The 19,299-nt window shown below is 42.0% G+C and overlaps 1 protein-coding gene across 1 annotated transcript in view; it reads right to left on the bottom strand.

Annotated features, from left to right (window-relative positions):
• Positions 1 to 7,472: 7,472 nt before the first annotated feature.
• tafa4b (TAFA chemokine like family member 4b) overlaps positions 7,473 to 19,299 on the bottom strand; it is a 49,875-nt gene continuing 38,048 nt past the window's right edge. Inside the window, exons 5-6 of the mRNA XM_049579573.1 lie at positions 10,493 to 10,617; positions 7,473 to 8,266 (exon numbers count right to left, since the gene is read on the bottom strand). Of these exons, the coding sequence (XP_049435530.1) occupies positions 8,255 to 8,266; positions 10,493 to 10,617 (137 nt within the window). The 3' untranslated portion in view covers positions 7,473 to 8,254. The remainder of the gene's footprint in view (positions 8,267 to 10,492; positions 10,618 to 19,299) is intronic.

The raw sequence follows: 19,299 nt of genomic DNA, 5'->3' as shown, positions 1-19,299 counted from the left end.
TTTTCCCTGCATATACAAAACTACAGCTCCCTTGAAAATTTGATTTTATATCTACAAACACCATGTCATTTCTATGGCTTTATCACTGTGGAAAAAAAACTGCTCTTGGCCCTGTCCATAGCTGATATAAACTATATAGATTGCAGCTTCATTATGTTGCACAGAATCCCAGGAACAAACCTGTGCTCATTTATTGATATACTGTTTAGCCTCAGGTTTTCTGTATGCCAGTTAAATTGTACAAATCTATTAAAAACCAAACTTCATTTAGCAAAATGCACAATACCACATGAGCATAATATAAACAGGGGTTTACAGGATAACACAGAGTGACGTTGATTGGGTACCACACTGGCTGGTTCAACTTCTGAAATAAATTTGCAGTTAATGGAATTAACTAAAAAATTAACTGACTTAACTTCATGGGGTTTCCGGGGCAGTTATAAGCTTTGCATTGATCCAACCTCGGCCCTGTCCATTCTCACAGATCGTCACTGGAGTCTTCTCAGTATGTTAAATGCCATCAGAAACATAAACATTTAATAAACAATGGCATTGCTTTGCTTTTTGTTGTTTTCAAAAATGTACGCTTTCTGTATAGACCAAGGGTCAGCGACCTTTACTATTAAAAGAGCCATTATTGGCCAAAAAAGGGAAAAAAATCTGTCTAGAGCTGCAAAACAGATTTCAAAAGATAACAGCCTATTAAGTCCAAATTAGCCCATCAACATTACAAACAGGTAAATCAGCATTCATTAATATGATTTAGTACAAGGTGGCTAGTCTGCAGTGGACTGTTTATAATTATTTAGAACTTTAACTTTGCAGTGTGGGTGGTGAAAGCAAATTATTCTTTCCAGACACTATTAAATCATCTGTTTTCCTCCAGGACTTTGCCTTTTTTGGATTTGGAATCGATAGCTTATAGAGAGACTCCGGACTAGCCACCGCTTCTAAAGTTCAGCAAAATTTAGAGTAAAGGCACCAGGTCGTAGACATATTTTTGTCTACATTTTAGTTGCTGAAACATTAAAACATTTTCTGATTTGACGTAAAGGCTGCACATTTTTACAGTTATAGGATGCAATAATCACTTTAAGCCTACAACAATGACAAATAAAAGTCTGAATGTTAAAAAAAAACAAAACAAAAAAAACCGTCATTCATTCCAATATAATTTTACGTCAAAGCCACAGGGCCGATGAAGAGGGTCTTAAGAGTCACATGTGGATCCAGAGCTGCATGTTGCCTACACCTGGTATAGACAAATGTATGAAAGACACTGGATAGTGATGAGCAAATTACGTTTTTCTTCACGTTTTCTTTCTTCTGAAATAAAATCCAAAAGTTCCCTTCACTAGTGTTTCCCTCCTTTTTCCATAGGGCCCTCTCAGCAGTGATGTTTGGACTTATGCTAGATTATGGTTTTGCACTGAAAAATGAAGCCAACACGGAAGTGCCAACTGCAGTCCTCTGATGGCCACTTGAGGCTGGCTCCAAACGTGAGCCAGTCCCCATAGACCCCCATGTTAAAATGCCCAACTTTGCAAGAGAAATAAACATGTTTACAGCCTGGTACAAAAAACAGTCTGGTCTGTAAAGCTAATTCCCACATCATGGCAACTGTACAGGGGGTGAATTTTTAGATAACTCACTTATTCAAATTTTCTTAAAGCTACACACAATTTAGGGCATGGTCACTGTGTGCAGCACCACAGTCTATGAGTCAGCTCCACCCTCTCGCCCAGATATGGTGACCTCTGGTTCCACAAATGTGCCATGATGGTGATGGCCAAAATTCTCGAGGCTTTGAAAATGGGAGTCCACATACCAGTGGGTGACATCACAGAAGCTACATCCAGTGATTTTTGTACAGACTCTGATAGGGCATGGAAAAGATAAGCAGCTGTGGCTAGGTATGGGTTGGGCTCAGGTTTAAGTAAAGGGAAACACACTTCAACACAACACTGGTTTCAATTTGGCTCGCTGTAGGAGCTCTATTTGTTGCAAGCTAACAAGAACTATAAGAGGAAGAGACGCTTTAAGCTAACCATCACAGTGAAAAATCACAACATGTTTTAGTATTTGACTGTGACAAGGCACTCAGGATTTACTATCCAGTACAGCAGCAGATGCCAATTTAGGTTATAATGCAGATGCAAAACCATAGGTGTTTCAGTGTTGCGGAAAGACAAATCAAAGACCAAGTTACTGATGTGGAGATGCTAGCTGGAACAGATGCTACTGTAGCTAGTAGAGGGGGAAGGAGTTTGGCTCTTGATTTTATTAGAAAGCATGGTCTCACTCCCAGGGCGTCCAAAACGCTGCTTGGGTTGTGGCCCTTGTTGTCAGATATGGACGCACAATGCACCTCCTGGTGTCTGTATGAGATGCACTGGTGTTTCAACCAACTCCAATGTAAACCCATCCAGTCATTCATCATTTTATTTTCGTGCGCTTATCCCAGGCCTGCTCGCGGGGGCAGCAGGCCAAGCAAAGCACCCCATACGTCCCTCTCCCCAGCGACACTGTCCAGCTCCTCATAGGAGACCCCAGGGTGTTCCCAGGCCAGATGAGACATGTAATACTTCCAGCATGTTCTACCCTGGGCCTCCTACCAGTGGGACGTGCCTGTCCACATCATTCTTAAACTTCCAGAGCAACGTCAAGATACAACGCAAAACTCTGCCCCCAGTGTCGCTAAAGCTGAGGGCCTCTACCCAAGCCTGAAAATATGACGAAGTAGGAATGAGATCACATTGCCCTACAAGTGCCACAACATTGTAGAACTTGTAAGGTCTCTGTCTGTAATGATTTTTACATTTGTAGCAGAGGGCCAAGGAGACGGTGGAACTAATGGTTTTTCTGTGTGTTTGAACCTCCCTTGTTCTGTCTCATCACTCTCTCCATACCTCACCTGCCAGGGAAATTTATGAGGACGTGGTGTCTCCACCCAACATACCAGACAGGAGACATTTCTCAGGAAAACAAACCATTAATTTGGTAAATAAGGAAGGAGTAGCACATTTGGATAATTAATTATGAATAATGCATGCATACTTAGCTGTTGTTGTCATTGGTGTAAACACCGAAACACTTACTAGTAGGCTATTTCTCTGCTTAGCATAAATGGGGGCTGTTTGTCTGACGGTTAGATTCATATTTATGCGCTGTCTTAATGTGGATTCTCTCTGTTGTTGTGTTCTCACATGTCAGGGCACTCTCCACATGGCTGACAGTAATACAGTGTGACAGTAAAGTAAATGCAATTTCTCCAAATTAGAAACAGGCTTTAAATAGCACTGTTACCATACCATATTTGCCAGCCGAGTGCCACAGGCCACGCACAACACTACGGTCTCTATAGTCATAAGCTCGGCAGTGCCAGCAAGCAACACTTCTCCCCTGCAAGCACTGCAACTCATCGTATTCTCATTTGTATATGTGTGTGTAATCTTACAGCTTCAGTAGGCAAAATGAAATCTATCACTTCTGTCTTGTGTGTGTGTGCGTAACATAGCGTGCAATACAATGGAGATATTGTGTATCGAAATGTATATTGCTGGTGTCTGATAGCTGCTGTCTACATTATCAGTGTTACTGTGGATTCAGCTCTTGGATTTTTTGCATGTCGCAGCATAAAGGCAGACAATATTCCATTCACACACAGAAATGAAATGCTTACATTGACCATTTAGTTATTCACACCCCCCTTGTGCAAACAACACCCACACACACTCACACACACACACACACCTACACACATATACACGAGGAGTATATAGGTGCTCAGTACACATGGCTCAGTGGTAGCGGTCAGTTAATATACATGCATGTAGCTCCTGTGTTGTCCCAAATGCACACGTGCACACACATGCACATGCACACCCCGGGGCTCCTCTTTATCAGTGCTCCTCACATTGGCACCGACACATGCATTGCCAAGACTGCCAGGCTACGGCCATGCTAATGTAGCCCGTTAGTCTAACAAAGGCTCAGGTCAATGGAGCCTCCAGTGGCTAATTGCTTCAGAGAGATAAGTGAGTTTGACGACGCAGCAAGGAACGGCTCAGCAAGAGGAAGCAGTGAGGGAGAAGATGTTAATGAATTCCCCGGTTTACTCCACCGTCAATATCGGCCCGTCGCAGGCCTGCCGCAAAATGAATATTAAAGACACTTTTGATTGTTTGCCTTTTTTTTTTTCTCGCTGGGTTTCATTGAATTTTAATGGGCTGTGTTGTGGTGTTTTGTCACATATTCTATGCTGGGTAAGAGAGTGGAGCTAATGCAATTAATCCCCACACCATCACCTGACGGCTAACCAGCTGTGGTAGCCAATAAATTCACGTGACCATGTTGCACTAATCTAACGTGCGGCACCAGAATACTGAGCGAGGGGGCTCTGACTGCATTGTGTTGAGGGATGATAAAAGGCCCCAGTGCAATTAGATGAGACTTCAATAATGTATTTTTGAGAGGTTTTGTGCACACAACTGACTAATTATATGTCACACTTACTGCGCTAAAAAGATTTGATCTGTTGAAGGAAACATTTTGGCTTGAGCTGATTTGTTCCCTCTGAAGTGACAGCGACAAGACCAGCGACTGCCATCCTGCACTGATAACACCGATCAGATCTTCTTCATCAGCTAATCTCCCTCTGACTTATATTAAATCAATGTCAGCTCCAGACAGCAGGAGGTGGAGCCCGTTTTCCTCCACAATGGCAAAAGCTCTCTTTTTCCGAGAGCTGACTCAAGTTGTCACACATCTCTCTGCTTCTGACAGACTCACTTCATCTGAAGATTACCATTCTCACTGAACATGAATCCTGAACCCATATTTCCTGGATATGGCTGGAGGCTAATACAAATTGGACTTGACAAAAGATGATGCATAAGCCAAGACAACAGTGTTTCATCCCTTTATTTCTCCCTCTCTAGGTACCGATTGTGTGAATTGCCGACGAGTGTGATGATGGACTATTGGAGGCGTTTGGTTTGACGATGCAAGTGGCCTCTCGGGAGCCACCCAGGCTTAGCGCATAAACAAAGACATACTTAAAATACTCTTCACACGCTCCCCCTCTCGCACACACTATAGTTATACCTCTCTATCTCTGTTTTTTCTTTAAGGGAGCTCGTCGCTCTCCTGTTTTCCATTCTCACTCAAACTGCCTATCCTCGTTCATTAGCATCTCATACTGCAGTCATGTACTCCATGCTGTTTGTTTGCTTCTGTAAGTCCTGCCCTCTGGGTCCCACCAGTTGCTAACCCGTGGAGATGAAAGTAACCAGTCTCCATGGGACGTTTGGGAGGTTAGACCCCTACTGACACATTACAGACACATCCACTTCCAGTTAAAAACAACATTTTTTTTACATTGAAGAATGTGTCGGTGCCTGTAAGCATCATACAGTGAATAGATTTCTTTCATTATTTGTGAAAGCAGCCTGTAACGAGGTTGTTAGAAGTTTTTTTTTTTTTTTACGCAAAGAATGGACAATGTATAGACCCATGGATAGGCACTGATACCTGCTAAATTTGCATGCTATGTAACACCTCATTAAAGGTGAATATGGTAATACGAAATCCCTCCAAGATACCTTGAGGCCTCTTAGTGAGTTCAGTCGTCTTCCTTCTCATAAATTGGCAAAGACGGAGGAGTGTGCGTCTGCTCTGCTGCGGGGCTGCCCAGCCTGCACAGCAGTCGTAAATATATGTACGGGGCACTTTGCAAGTTTTTTTTTTTTTTTTTTGGTAAATATCAAATCTCTCCCTGGCAGCTCTTCTCTGACTGTCTAAGCGTTGTTGGAGCTGAGGGTGGAGCTGCAGCGTCAAACCCCAGCCACCAGGGAGCAGCGCAGCGCAAATTGTCCTCAAATATTGATTCTGCTGCAGAGAGCCATGTAGGACGGAGGGAGCAAGGCGCCAGGCTCATCTACAGAACACCAAACCTCTGGGGGAGACAGAGATGGAAAGCGAGGGAAGGAAGCGGTGGAGGAGAGAGGGGGAGGGAAAGGAAACAGAGCCTTTACATGGTTTGATGTTGCACAGCTCTGAAGACATTTTGCCTTACGTTGGCTGTAATTAAGGCTTGCCACTTTCTCTGCTTATTCCAGTTCTCCCATATTAGTTTGTGGGTGTGAGTGGGTGGGTTTAAGGCTTGTAAAAGTTTAAGTTTCTGTGTGAATGTAGGTGTATCTGCTTGTACGCGAATGTCACTGTATCCCCACTCTAAATGGACCATTGTTGCTGAGACGATGCTCAAGGAAAGAGGGCATTGTGGTGTGACTGGCCTAACTGCAGTGCTGCACCGTAGGCCTAAAAATATTCCATGTCAGTGGTCCCGAGAGAAGCCTAGCGCTATCCAGGCCTCTCAGTAATGAGAGTGGAGCTGCCTGCCACTGGTAGCCCTGCTGTCCCCCAGCTCCCTCTGGCTCAGAGCTCAGCACTGGAGCTGGAGAGGCAGCAGCTCAGCTCCCACAGATTTATCATAGCTCACAAAGCAGCATGTCTGAAAGCAGAGGCTCTCATTCGCAGTGGCGCAGCCCCCGGCGGGCTAACCCCTGGGCACACTGACCCAACACACTCACATATCAGAGAGGCGGACAGATGCAGTCAGAGAAAGACTTGCACTTGGATGTGTGTCTGTGACAGAAAAATAGATTTGGAAAGAGCAAAAAGTGGCACTATGCTACAGAAAGCTGAGAAATAAAGATACCGTGTGTGAAAACTATTTTAACTGTGCCATCTTTTGTACGATACGCTATGTGGCGGAAAAGAGAGAGAGGGGCACAAGAGAGGGATGGAGAGATTCAAAGGGAAGGCAAGTGTGAGAGGGAGAGTGGACGGAGATAATTGAGAGATTTAAGGTGGCTGTTTGGGGCGCTACGCTATTGTACTCAGTGCAGTAATGATCGAGCCCTGTGGGGAAAAAAAAACATGTTTGCAAAGGGTTGAACTGCCATTATTGATGGCAATTATTTCTGTATATCTCGCTGAAGCATTGATGTGGATTCTGGAGGCAAGCAATGGGCAATGTGCGCACAATATTGTTCTGTATCTCCTAATAGGAGTAGTTAAAAGGACCCCTATACATACAATCGCTTTGTATTTTGGAGCTTTTAAAGATTAAGGATCTGAACATTTAGAAAGATGAAGAAGAAAGCATTCCCAATAAAGTGAAATAACAACATAAAGACAACTCGTCCTTCTTGTTTGAACATTTTATGGGCCTCCTTTTAACAGTTAACATAAGAGATGTCACAGACTGAATATAATAGATCAAAGATATATAACTTTGAAGGCTGAGCTTGGAAATGTTTCTGGGCAAAAATGAGACAGATGAATCATACTCTGCTAGTTCATGTTGCACCAAGCTGTATGTAAGTGAGGCTCAATAGCCAGAGCCATTTTTAACCAATAACTACTCAGGAATAATGGGGCATGAGATATATATATATATAATATTTATCTACTTCAAGTGTCAGACATTTTACAAAATGCTCACCTTCAATTTCATGTGACATCCACAGCAAAAGATGGGAGATATCTAGAAAAACAAAACATTCCCAAACGGTTTCAACTAGTGCAAATATCTTACATGAATTTTTAATATGTTGTTATGATCCTACACTGCAATTCCTAATTAGAACTGCAAAATGACTCCCGCAGAACAGTCTTCATGGTAGTGACTTGACCCACAAGAGCAATTTGATGCTAATTTGCTATTTGCTAGTTATGAGCTGCTATCTCTTTCATTTCTCCCAAATCATCTCCACTGTCTCCTGTATAAGCTCCACATGTTGACAACAGGTCTGGATCTGTGTCCAGCAGCACTAAGAGCACAGCTTTTAGTTCACATCTCACATTCATCCACAAATGCTTTGTTGAAATATATACTTTGAAATGCTTAGTCTCTCTTTGAAATCGACCATTTTTCTGATCAATCCACATTTTGTCCATTATTGGAAAATAAGAGTCCATTTGTGTCCAGATTTACCCTGGGTGTCCATGATTGTAGTCCATTGGTCTCAGCAGCCAGGATAGTGTGTATGCTGGCTGTGTGGCTCCATGTAGCCAAGTGTACATAGTTTGTGATGAGGGCATTTTATCCCATTGTTTTGTGATGGATGGCCTGACAGTGGTCCTTTCCTTGATATTTTCCCCATCGTACAGTAAATATGTGTGAGTCATCCATCCTTTCCACATGGAGAGTTTCAGGTTTCCTCGTGGCTCGGTGGCTCTCTTGCTATCGTGTAACCTACAAAAGAAACAATACCACAGATAAGACAAGAGGATCAGTGTCACAGAGACATGTAATTACACGGAGTGATTCTGTGTCCCGCTTCACCCTCGCTGAATGAACGTTTCCATTTTTTAAGAGTCAGTCAGAGGTCAGGGGAGAATATTCCAAATCAAACCATTTTCTCTACGTTTCTGGCTCGCCGTCGTTTTTATTGGATTGAAAATGTTTGTTTGCACTCTGGCCGGCTGACTGATTGCTGGGTCCAACAGTGTCTCAACTGCTAAAGCTGGATTTCACATGTCTCGGAGCTGTAATGGTTTGTTTACGCTTAGTTTCGAAGGCGTATAATTGGGATATGTATAGAGCCTGTTTTCCATCAACAAACCCCCATCTAATGTGCATTTATAATAAAGACATACGCTCTTATATTGGAAAAACCTGGTGGTTTTAATCCTTAGAATGTTCAGCTGTAAAGCCACACATATGAAATGGGACATGTGAAAACATGTGTCTTATGTTGCGGTGTCTTTGCTGTTTCTTGTTAGACAGTGTTCTGGTTCCTCAGTCAGGATGTCAAGAAATCTATGCATCTTTTTACAGCACACCTACGCTGTGTGGGAGTGAAAGAGATGGACAGATAGAGATCATCATGGTGAATGAGACGCGGAGATGGTGAAAGGAGGTCACGGGTAGAAAAGAGAGATGCAGGATAAAGAAGAGAGGCACAGAGGGAGCGGGAGAGCAGGGACGTGCATGCAGTTGCCAGGGAATCAATGTCTCATTGCAACCATCTTCAGTGACATCTGCCACCAAGTCTCCAAGTAACTGCTACCCGGTCCCAAAGCACCTTGCAAATGCACAATTAATGTCCACTGATGCAGTCGGGCATTGGCTCCTCGTTCTTCTCTCAGCTGATCGGCTGGTCAGACCGGGTGGAAGAAACAAAACAGAGAAGAAGAGGACAAAGCAGATGAGGGAAAGAGGTGGCATCACGCAACAGAATGAGGATAATTGCACCTACTAGTCCCAGAGTTGGTGTTAGGCCCAGGGTCATTAATTCCACTGCGTGTGACTGAGCCCAGCAGTGCCTCTGCTCCTCAGTCTATCCCACTCACCAATTTAATTATGACTCTTAATTGTAAAGCCTCTGTGGAAGGCCCCAGCCATAATGCATTCTAATGAATGCGACAGATGTTGTGCTGTTATGCCATCTCTCGAGCAATTACTCTTATGGCGCCTGCGCTGCTTCCCTCACAACTGTTTCCCTTTTCTTTTTTTTTTTTATATTTCACCTGTAAATAAACTGCACCTGCTCCATCCCACGACAAGCACTCTGGCACGTATAGACACACACCCCAGTCGTCAGTCCCGCAAATTAACTTTCACACTTCAACAGCTTACAAAGGGCCATGAAGGACTCTCATTTAAATCAATTTATCTCATCTGAATAGCGTCAGTTTACATGGCATCACACAGTGCTTGTCTCGGGTACAGAGTGTACAGAGGTCTTTTCTCCATCAGTTCTTTGTCACCCTCGCCTGAGGTGATACAGTTACAGCAGATTAACAAATAAGGCTCACTGTGGGGGTTGCTTGTTGATTAACTGTCTCTGATTCTTTGTAATTTCTTATTGATGTTTGAAATTAGTGCTTAAATTAGACTGCACTCTAATTACATTTGTAGGCATCTTGAAGAGACAAACAAAATTTAATTTGATTGGTAAGCACTTCTGATTGTTTTTTCTTCATATACAGTATGAAAAAGTTGAAAGTTTGTTTACTATACACTAAATGGCGCAAGATATTTGACAGAGGGGAAAAAAATCAATTCAATTGAAGATCAAGGTCAATTGTAGCTACATCAAATATTAGTGAAGCTGGAAGATGCTCAATAGCATTTTTATGTATTCTTTCTGGACATCATGCGTTTCTCAGGGGACTTTGTGATGTAAACACTGATGAGGTTGCTTGCTTTGTTGTTGCTTACAAATGCAAAGTTATCAAAGGCTCTGCAGTAATTGGAGTGGCCAGGTATACATGTAGGTGACTCAGAAAACAGTACAGGCAACAAATGAAAGGAAAAGACCAGCATGCGAGGGATGACATATGCTTAAAATGTGCACACAATTGATCATTGTCAGTAATTACACTTAGAGACAGACGGAGGGAGAAAGAGACAGGCATGGGCCCGCTGCTTGCACGTGTATACAAGAATAAAAACGCAGATGGGCATTCCTCTCACCTTGGTGGTTTTGACTTTGTTGCCAGTGCTGCAGGACCAGCCAGTCAGGTCAGGGAGGACCTTACACTCCTCTCCGTCCATACACGGCTGCATCTGGCACCACCACTTCTGAGCTACAATGGAGGCTGGAGCAGTAGATGGAGGTTTACAGGAAAAGAAAGACAGCAGGTAACTAAATGCACTTTTTGGAGGTCTTATCTCAAATTTTAATTCGGTCTTGTCTCAGTCACGGAAAAGAGGACTCTGGATTTTATTTCAAGACCGTTCAAGATCACAACTGCACAGATATCATCTATTTGCATGTGCAAAAAAAGGAGTGTTGAGTAAAGATGTTTAAGTTGATTTCATCTCTCTTTAGTGTTTGTATTTGATTGCTCCCAGAAAACAAAGAAAAATTCCCACACATAAAATTCACCTCTGCAGTGCCCTTTGATTGTTTTATCAAGACTATTCTCATGGTACATTTATATGTTCACATAAAGCAATAAAAGAGGTGAATCTTCAGTCTTGGTTTTGTCTCAGTCTTGATACACTCTGGTCTTTTCATAGATATATAGATAGTATAAATTGTATAAAATAGATTGTATAAAATAATGGACGTAGCTACAATGATGTCACCTGTTGCTTTGTCGACTTCCATTTTGAAGCCTCAAGTTCATTTGGCATTTCGACCATCACAATCTTGGTTTTTTTGGAGTGTGAAGTGAGTATATGTGGATGAGAGTGTGGAACTGTGGATGAGTGAGGGGACTCAGAGACTGTAGTGACACCTTGCACACAGCCTGTCACTCAAGCGGCCCTGACCTTAAAGATGTGAAACTTTAGGTGAATTATAGTTACAGTTGTCATGAATGTTGAAATCAGCTAAAGAGACCAGAACAGTTCTTGCACCAGCCTGTAAACACATTTATTTCAGGTGTAAAGTTGGGCATATATATGGAGGTCGATGGAGACTAACTGGCCTCTGGCGCCAGCCTCAAGTGGCCATTCGAGGAACTGCAGTTTTTGGCACTTAAGTTTATTTGCACATACCGTACATGTATAGAAAATACAGGAAAGAGAAATTAAAAGTTAAAACATGAGAACAGGAGAGTTTAGAAGCCAAAAATGGCTCATGACGATACCTCCCCTATTAAATAACAATTACACATAAAAAGAAAAAGATAAAAATAAAGTTCACATCATTGAATAAGAGTTCCAGACTAATAAGTAATACATAATTGTATGGATGTAAAATTACAACAACAAAAAACAAACAAATTACAAATGAATAATTAAAGTGTCGAGAGTCTTTGCTCATAAGGGTCATTTTCAGATGATTTTTGAGTAACAATAATGTAGATGATGATTGTAGAGATGGATGACGGTTGTTCCAAAGAATTGGTCCCCTGTATCTCAATGAATATTGATTAAGAGAAGCCCAACAATATGGAAGATAAAGGTCCTTAGAGTGTCTTGTGGAATATGGGTGAATGTCTGAGGAAGACTTTGGAAAGTTCTGAAAAACGCATCGGCAAGTCATGAGTGAGCTGTACATATTTATACATGAATACACATGTCTCAGTCTGGTATATGCTACATTAAAAATTGATAAGAGTTGATTTTTTTTTTTTAAAGAGAGAAGCAGATGATTCGCATTTTTTGCAATGTTTCTTTTGAATTAGAAAAATCTTATTGAGTTAAGTGGGACACGTAGCAGCCCAAATAGTATTACAACAATTATATGAGGATATATTAAGCTACAGTAAAAAGTTCAAGTACAAGAATGATCGTCCAGTGAACGGACTCTACTTCAGATACCTACTGACTTCATAGTCTTCTTACAGACAAGTTCAATATGATATTTCCAAGTTAGTCTTTTGTCTGCTATGACCCCGTAGAAATGTAAGGTAAGGAACCTGAGTTAATTTGATGTTGTTGATGAAAATTTCCGCGTTGGCTCCATTTTTCAGCCCTTCACGGTGCAGCTAGGGACTTGGTTATGACTTGGTCTTGACTACAACACTATATGACTTAATGAACATTGAATTAATGACAAAAGGCAATAAGAGGGTGGTGTTTACAACACAAACACACCAGCCATTACCGACACAATAACTCTGCAACACTTTCTATCCAAAGCCAACACAAACTCTTATTGGCCAAAATAATGGGAGCGCCCAAAGCATATTTTTACAATGTAAATGTCACAAGCACTGTCCATGGTGCTGATCCCACCACTGAGACCGCAATAGGATCAGCACCATGGATAGCGCTTGTGACAAACACTGATTCTGTCCAGACAGCCAGTGTCTCTGAGCACTGGAGTTTTTTTCTTTATCTCTAATATGATTACTGCGAGGAGCTCAAATGTATAGCAGTTACCTTTTTTTCATTTTAATCAGATTAATGTAATCTCTCAACATGGGATCTTAAAGCCTGTGTGGAAGGGGTAAGTCTGGCACCCGCAGGAGATGAAATTGAAGGAGGATAGAACAGGGGAAATATGACACTGGATTTTACCTTGGCAGCAATGACTAATAAAAGTCCTTAAACTATCAGATATGGTTACCCTGTAATGCTGCTGACGTTCCGACAGGGCAGACGTCTTTGAATAAGATATTGTTTTTGTTCCCAGAAGTGTATTTCTGTGTATTTTTATATTTGTGCCGATGCGAGTCACTTCCTGTGATTTCAATGAAACGACTGCTTATCGTCTAACTTTTGTTTCTGGTATAATCAGCAAAACACACGGCACAGTTAGACAATGAGACAATGAGTATTACTCCAATTGTACAATACAGAGAGCAAGAACAGGATTATGATGAAGCAGGGCTATCAATTAAAACTTCTTCTCTTGAGCATTTGAGACAAGAGACACTAATGTTTGTGATCTCCTGTATAATTTTCGCAGGCATAAAAGCCCTCTGTGAAACTCATCTCTCTTGAATAATGCTGTGTTGTGAAAAACATGATATGAAAAGGGCCGTCTACAGTTTGATTTCCCTAATTGTATCTAAATTAAAGAAGAAAAAAAGAATTGGTGATCTGCTGTGTGCAGGGAGAAGAGTACAATGCAGCTTCAGAAGTTGGCCTGATCTACAGTTAATCCAGTTTTAAAACCCAAAGTTTTCTCACGTCTTAGCAGCTGACACTCAAATCTTCCAGATCATCTGACCTACTGTCTAGACAGGAGACAGCCCGACAGCTGAGAATAACTCAATTCTTTCCCTCCTAACCCATCATCCTTCCATCCTCCTGTCTCGAGTGTGGACGCAGAGGGGGATAAAAGAGTGCACCCATTTCTCCAACTTCATTAAACTGCTGGATTGATGGTGTTTAGGAAGAAATTTTGATCCTGCGTGACTACTGTTTCCAACAAAGGGAGGAGATGAGGTGATATTGGCAGGAAAATGGGCTCTCAGCTGCATAATGCAAAAGAACATGGACAAATCCTCTCAAGCATCATGTAAGATGAAAACACCGTGACTGAGAGAAAGAGAGGGAAGAGGGAGGAGAGGGAGGAAGACAAGGCTAAATAATAGGTGTTCACCAGGAAAACATCTTTGTAGTGTGGAGATGAGCAGCGAGGGGAACTGAGAGAGGCAGAGAGTGAAGGGTGGAGAGGAAGGCGGCTGTTTGAGGATGGCTATCACTGGGTCCGACAGAGAAAGGAGCAGATTAAACAAATAGAACAGAGAGAAGGTGAGTAATGAACTGAAGCAGACTGGAAAATAGGCAGCGCGAATGCAAAAACAGAGACAGGAAGACATGCGGGGAGAAGAAGGAGGCCAATGCCAAGTTGCCAAGTCAACACAAAAGAACTCAGAGCTATAACGGGGCGTGATGTTGAACACACTGTTATGATGCATGAGCTCAGTGGCAGTAAGCGGTTCTAAAAACCAATGGCTGTGTAATGCTCGTTAATGTGGCCATTATGGTGTCGACGACGGTGCTTTGCACTCCAAGAGTGTTATTTAGAGCTAATGGGCATGGCCTGTGAGTGCTATTATGGAGTTAGCGTTCCCTGCAGCTTATCTCATGCTATACTGGTAGGGCGGGCCGGGCGTGACACATAAGCACCTGCCTGTCATGTCAGGAAATGAACGGCGGTCGGTACAAGGCCTGTGATGTCATAGATAGTTCAGATGTTGGACAGCACTCACAGACAGGTCTTAACAGGTCAATGATAAAAAGATTACAGAGGTACTTAGTGTGTGCAGTAGTTCATTGTGAGATCATCACCTCTGGGACCATTTTCTTTTTTTTTTTCTGGGACCGTACAGAGTAAATGTGTAGATACTGGTGCTGGGTGCTTGTTAAATTTACTCCAGTGATGCTTTCAAAATCAGCAACTGTACAAGGGGCCATTCCTACTCTGGATGGACATCTTAAATTCTACTTTAAATTAATTTTAATTTAATATATTTGGTTGGCTTTGTCCAATGAATAATAAAGATAAAGTCCAAGCACCAACACCTCTAAAGCTCATTAATTAACATGTTATATCTTGATTTATCTTTTAAAGGGACAGCTCACCCTTTTCCTCTTACCTGTAATGCTAGTTATCAATCTAAATTGTTGTATGTGAGTTGCAGAGTGTTGGAGATATCGGCTGTAGACATCTGCCTTCTCTCAGATATAACGGAACTAGATGGCACTCAGCTTGTGCTGCTCAAAACACCCAAAAACCCAAACCTCCACAGCAATGTGTCTTTCCATAATCCACAGACCTTGTTGTGAGCAGTTTCATGTTTCATATTTTCTTTCTACCAAACTACACCCATCAACCATATCACTGCGCAGATGGAAGCGTATCTACTCATGAACAAGAGACTTGAACTCATGACAGCACAAGATGTAAACATAAATAGCATTCTACTGGGCTGACCTGTAACATTAGCGAGCTCAGGTGGGTTAGTATGAGCCTCTTGTCTATGAGTAAATACATGCATGTGGCTTTTGAGCACCACAAGCTGAGCGCTAACTAGTTTTATTATATTCAAGAGAAGGCAGGCACCTCAACAGCCGATACCTCCAACACTTTGCAACTCACACCAAAACAATCTAGGTCAGTGATACTCAACTTGCTTCACCCAGGGGCCACTTTTGCAAAATGACAACAGGGCAGGGGCCAGTCGCAGCCACCCTGAACAGGTCAGGTATATACAGGGGTGTTTTAAGGATTTGAGGATATTGGGGGCTTTGCCTGGGCCTCTGTTGGGTTGTATGGGGGAGGATCCCCCCTGGCATTTTTTTGATAAAGAAGCTCTATTATGATGCTTTTTAATGCACTCTGGCATATTATTTGTATTAGAAGTACAAAAAAAATCCCAGTGTGAATCAATTAATTTTCACAGTGAATTAGAAAATGATTTGGGGGGGCTCTGGCATGCTACTGCAGGCCAGATTTGGCCCAACGGCTATAAGGAGTACCACTTATCTCGATAAATAAATAGCTCTACAGGTGAAACTGTGTGGGTTTTCTCCGGGTACTTCGGCTTCCTCCCACAGTCCAAAGACATGCAGGTTAACTGGTGACTCTAAATTGTCCGTAGGTGTGAATGTGAGTGTGAATGGTTGTCTGTCTCTATGTGTCAGCCCTGTGATAGTCTGGCGACCTGTCCAGGGTGTACCCTGCCTCTCGCCCAATGTCAGCTGAGATCCAGCCCCCCCGACGACCCCTAACAGGATAAGCGGTATTCAGACATAACCCCCTGTAAAACCACCACTTGTCATTTTCACCCTGTGGTTTTTGTACATTAAAAACCTAATTAGAGCTTTAGAGGTGCTGGTAGGTTGGCGTCGTTATCTTTGGACAGAGCAAACTGTTTGCTACCATCTCCAGTTTTATGCTAAACTATGCTTGCTTCATATTTACAGTACAGTCATGATAGTTGTATTGATCTTCTAATCTAACTGTCAGAGAGCATATTTCCCAAAATGTTGAACTATTCATTTATCAGTTTACTGATTCATCCAACCCTGACTCTTGCAAATTATGCTGGTACGTTACTAAACTGCTTTCTAAATGATGTTGTAGTGTAAAGTCAAAGTGTACAAATAAAGGGCCTTGACAGCAGAACAGGTTTGCATCCATACTCCTGTATTTTGTTACGGATAGGGTAAGATGGTGACTTTACATTCTACAGTAATTAGCAACATTTCCTCATTATGTTGACAGAAGACATCATTTGCTCTGCTTTATGTTTCCCTCAAAAACATATTTGCTTTTTCAAACGACTTGTATATACATCTAATTTCTATGAGACAGGGCCGCTCCATCTTAACAACACTTTGTCATGACTCACATATGCAAGTTGTTCATTATTCACAGTCACACTGGCAGAAACTACTTTAAAATCATTAGATCATTTTAAAATGTTGGATGAAAGGCATTGAAAGCTTCACACTTACTACCTGTAAAACGTGTACTAAAGTGTTCAACAAGTAAGTGTGAGAATGAATCATTGCCCGCATCTTGAAATAGAGAAAGGGAAGATGTATATAAGCACCTCTCCGCCTACCTACTCTAATTGCATCAGTCTCATTAAGAGTCGACATTTGTATTCACAAAAGGTGCATTTGCTAATTAAAAAAGTGTTTCCAACTCAGGCGTACATTTCATCACAGTTACTATTCACTCATTACAATGGAATCTGCACTCAAAATGGCTCCCTTTTAAGTTCTCTCTCAAACTTTCAGAGCGGGATCAGCTGAGGGCAAACGTCTAGACAGTGCTCTGCTTAAGGTGCAGGTGATTAGGCAACTCAAGGGACTGAGGCTATGTTATTCCCCAGGTTCTCACACAGTCTCTGGGGTTCTTTAAATAAGTTCTGCGGAGGCTTCACGCCACGAGCCTGCCTACAGCCCTGTCTCTCCTCCTACTGATCACGTCAGTCTAACACACCTGATAAATGTCACTCATCTGAGCGCCCGTTGTGGTTACGGCTTTTCCTCTTTTGTTTTATGTGTGTGAGAGCGAGTATGTCAGCTGGGTGAGCGTTCATCCCAACGTAGCCTCTGCTCATTTCTTCCTGCAAAGCTGCCTGAATTGTCATTGTAATGTTTGTGACATCAAGTGGACAAACTTGAAATTGCAGGTCCCCTCATGCACGTGTTGGCTCTGTGACTTTATATGAAGACATAATGTAATGTTCACAGTCCTGTGAAATTAAAGGCTGTGTGCTAAATTATTTTTGCCAATTAACACTTTGTAAACGTGTGCCATGTTCCAACTCCACAGGTATTTAACAAATGCTCACTGACACAAGATATCCCATGCAAACACTTCCAACTTGATATACAGCATCTCTTTGGGTGAAAAAAAATTAGCAAATGCAAATCCACACCCCGTTCCAATAGGGAGAAAAAATAGCTTAAATTAATTTGGTGTTCATGGTAATATTCCATGTGTCAAGATGCATATTTTTTTTGGAACGCACTAAGACAGGAAATATGACACCAGATCAGCCAGCGTGCTCTACCATCCAACAAAGACATGTATTTCATGTGATTGTAATTGCCGCCAACTGTGCACGTTCAAAGGGACTTCCTTCACCTCTCACCCTTTCATGTTAAATCACATGATAAAGAATACTAGATTAGCCTTTGATTAAAAATACTAATCACTGACTACATATCTGAATGTATCATTCAGATGCAGCCTGTTTGATGTAAGGCAGGGCATACTAATACAATATGTGCACCCGGGTGCATGTCTGTTAGAGTGCCCATTAATACTTTACGAAGGAGCAACACAAACTGCAGCAGGGAGTTTACTTTAACTTTGCATGTGTGTGTGCCTGAGTGCATTTGCATGTGTGCACACAGAGATGCCTTTGTGTGCTTTTGTTTTTGTGTGTGTACATGTGTGCAGTCCCCACTGTGCAGTAAGTGTCAGGCGTAAAAGCACAATCACAAGCAGCCCCATGCCCTTGCCCCCAGGTCATTACTATTTAAAGGGAATATGATGTACCTTCACACACACACACACACACACAAGAAGTTGGGGCCGGACCCAGAGGTATGGATACCCCGGGGCATTGTAACTGTTCCACTCAGTGATCCTGGAGTGCAGAAGCAGTTGGAGAGAGGCATCCATCTCTTTCTACAATGATTTACTAACACACTGTATCTCTGTTGCCAGGGCTCACACAGCCATGCCGGCACACCCAGGTATGCATGACGAAAAACACGAGTGAAAAAAAAAAAACTGTCCGAAAAAAAAAGAAAATACACAGTGAAAATGACAAAAACATGATATGATGGAGCAGATATCACAGTAAATAACAGCAGGTTGATGTGTGCTGCTGAAACACTAAACTAGATTTCTTTGCCAGGTAATGAAACATAGTTTGTCTCTCGCAGAGTTCAGCAAATAACACGGCAAACTAAATCCACTCATCCACCGTTTTCATCAGGTCGCTGTGCTCTCTGTCTCTCACCATCAAACACATTTTACTGACAGCATCTGTGGGAAGAGTCCTTTTTACTCATTCTCAGAAAAGAGTTGATGTGTTACTGTTAGTCAGATACTGTTAAATACAGATGTCCTTGTAGCTTGTAGCTCCTTAACTTGAATATTTCTGTTATATGCAACTTTACTTTAACTCCAAAAGCTTGTACCTTTGGCTCTGAGGGATATGTACAGCGAGCAGGTCATTATTGCGAAATTAATCTTGACAGGGTTGCAGAGTGGTCTTGCATCACCCTGAAGGGTATTTATTACACAGCTACTTACTAAAGAAATCAATAATTTGACACAAAATATTGATTTAATTTTTTTATTATTGCTCCCTCGAAGCATCTATGATCTGAACTGTTCA

The sequence above is a fragment of the Epinephelus fuscoguttatus genome, linkage group LG1 (assembly GCF_011397635.1).
Source record: "Epinephelus fuscoguttatus linkage group LG1, E.fuscoguttatus.final_Chr_v1".
NCBI lineage: Eukaryota > Metazoa > Chordata > Actinopteri > Perciformes > Serranidae > Epinephelus > Epinephelus fuscoguttatus.
Note: the sequence above shows the minus strand (reverse complement) of the source record. Positions and strands in the feature narration are given on the sequence as shown.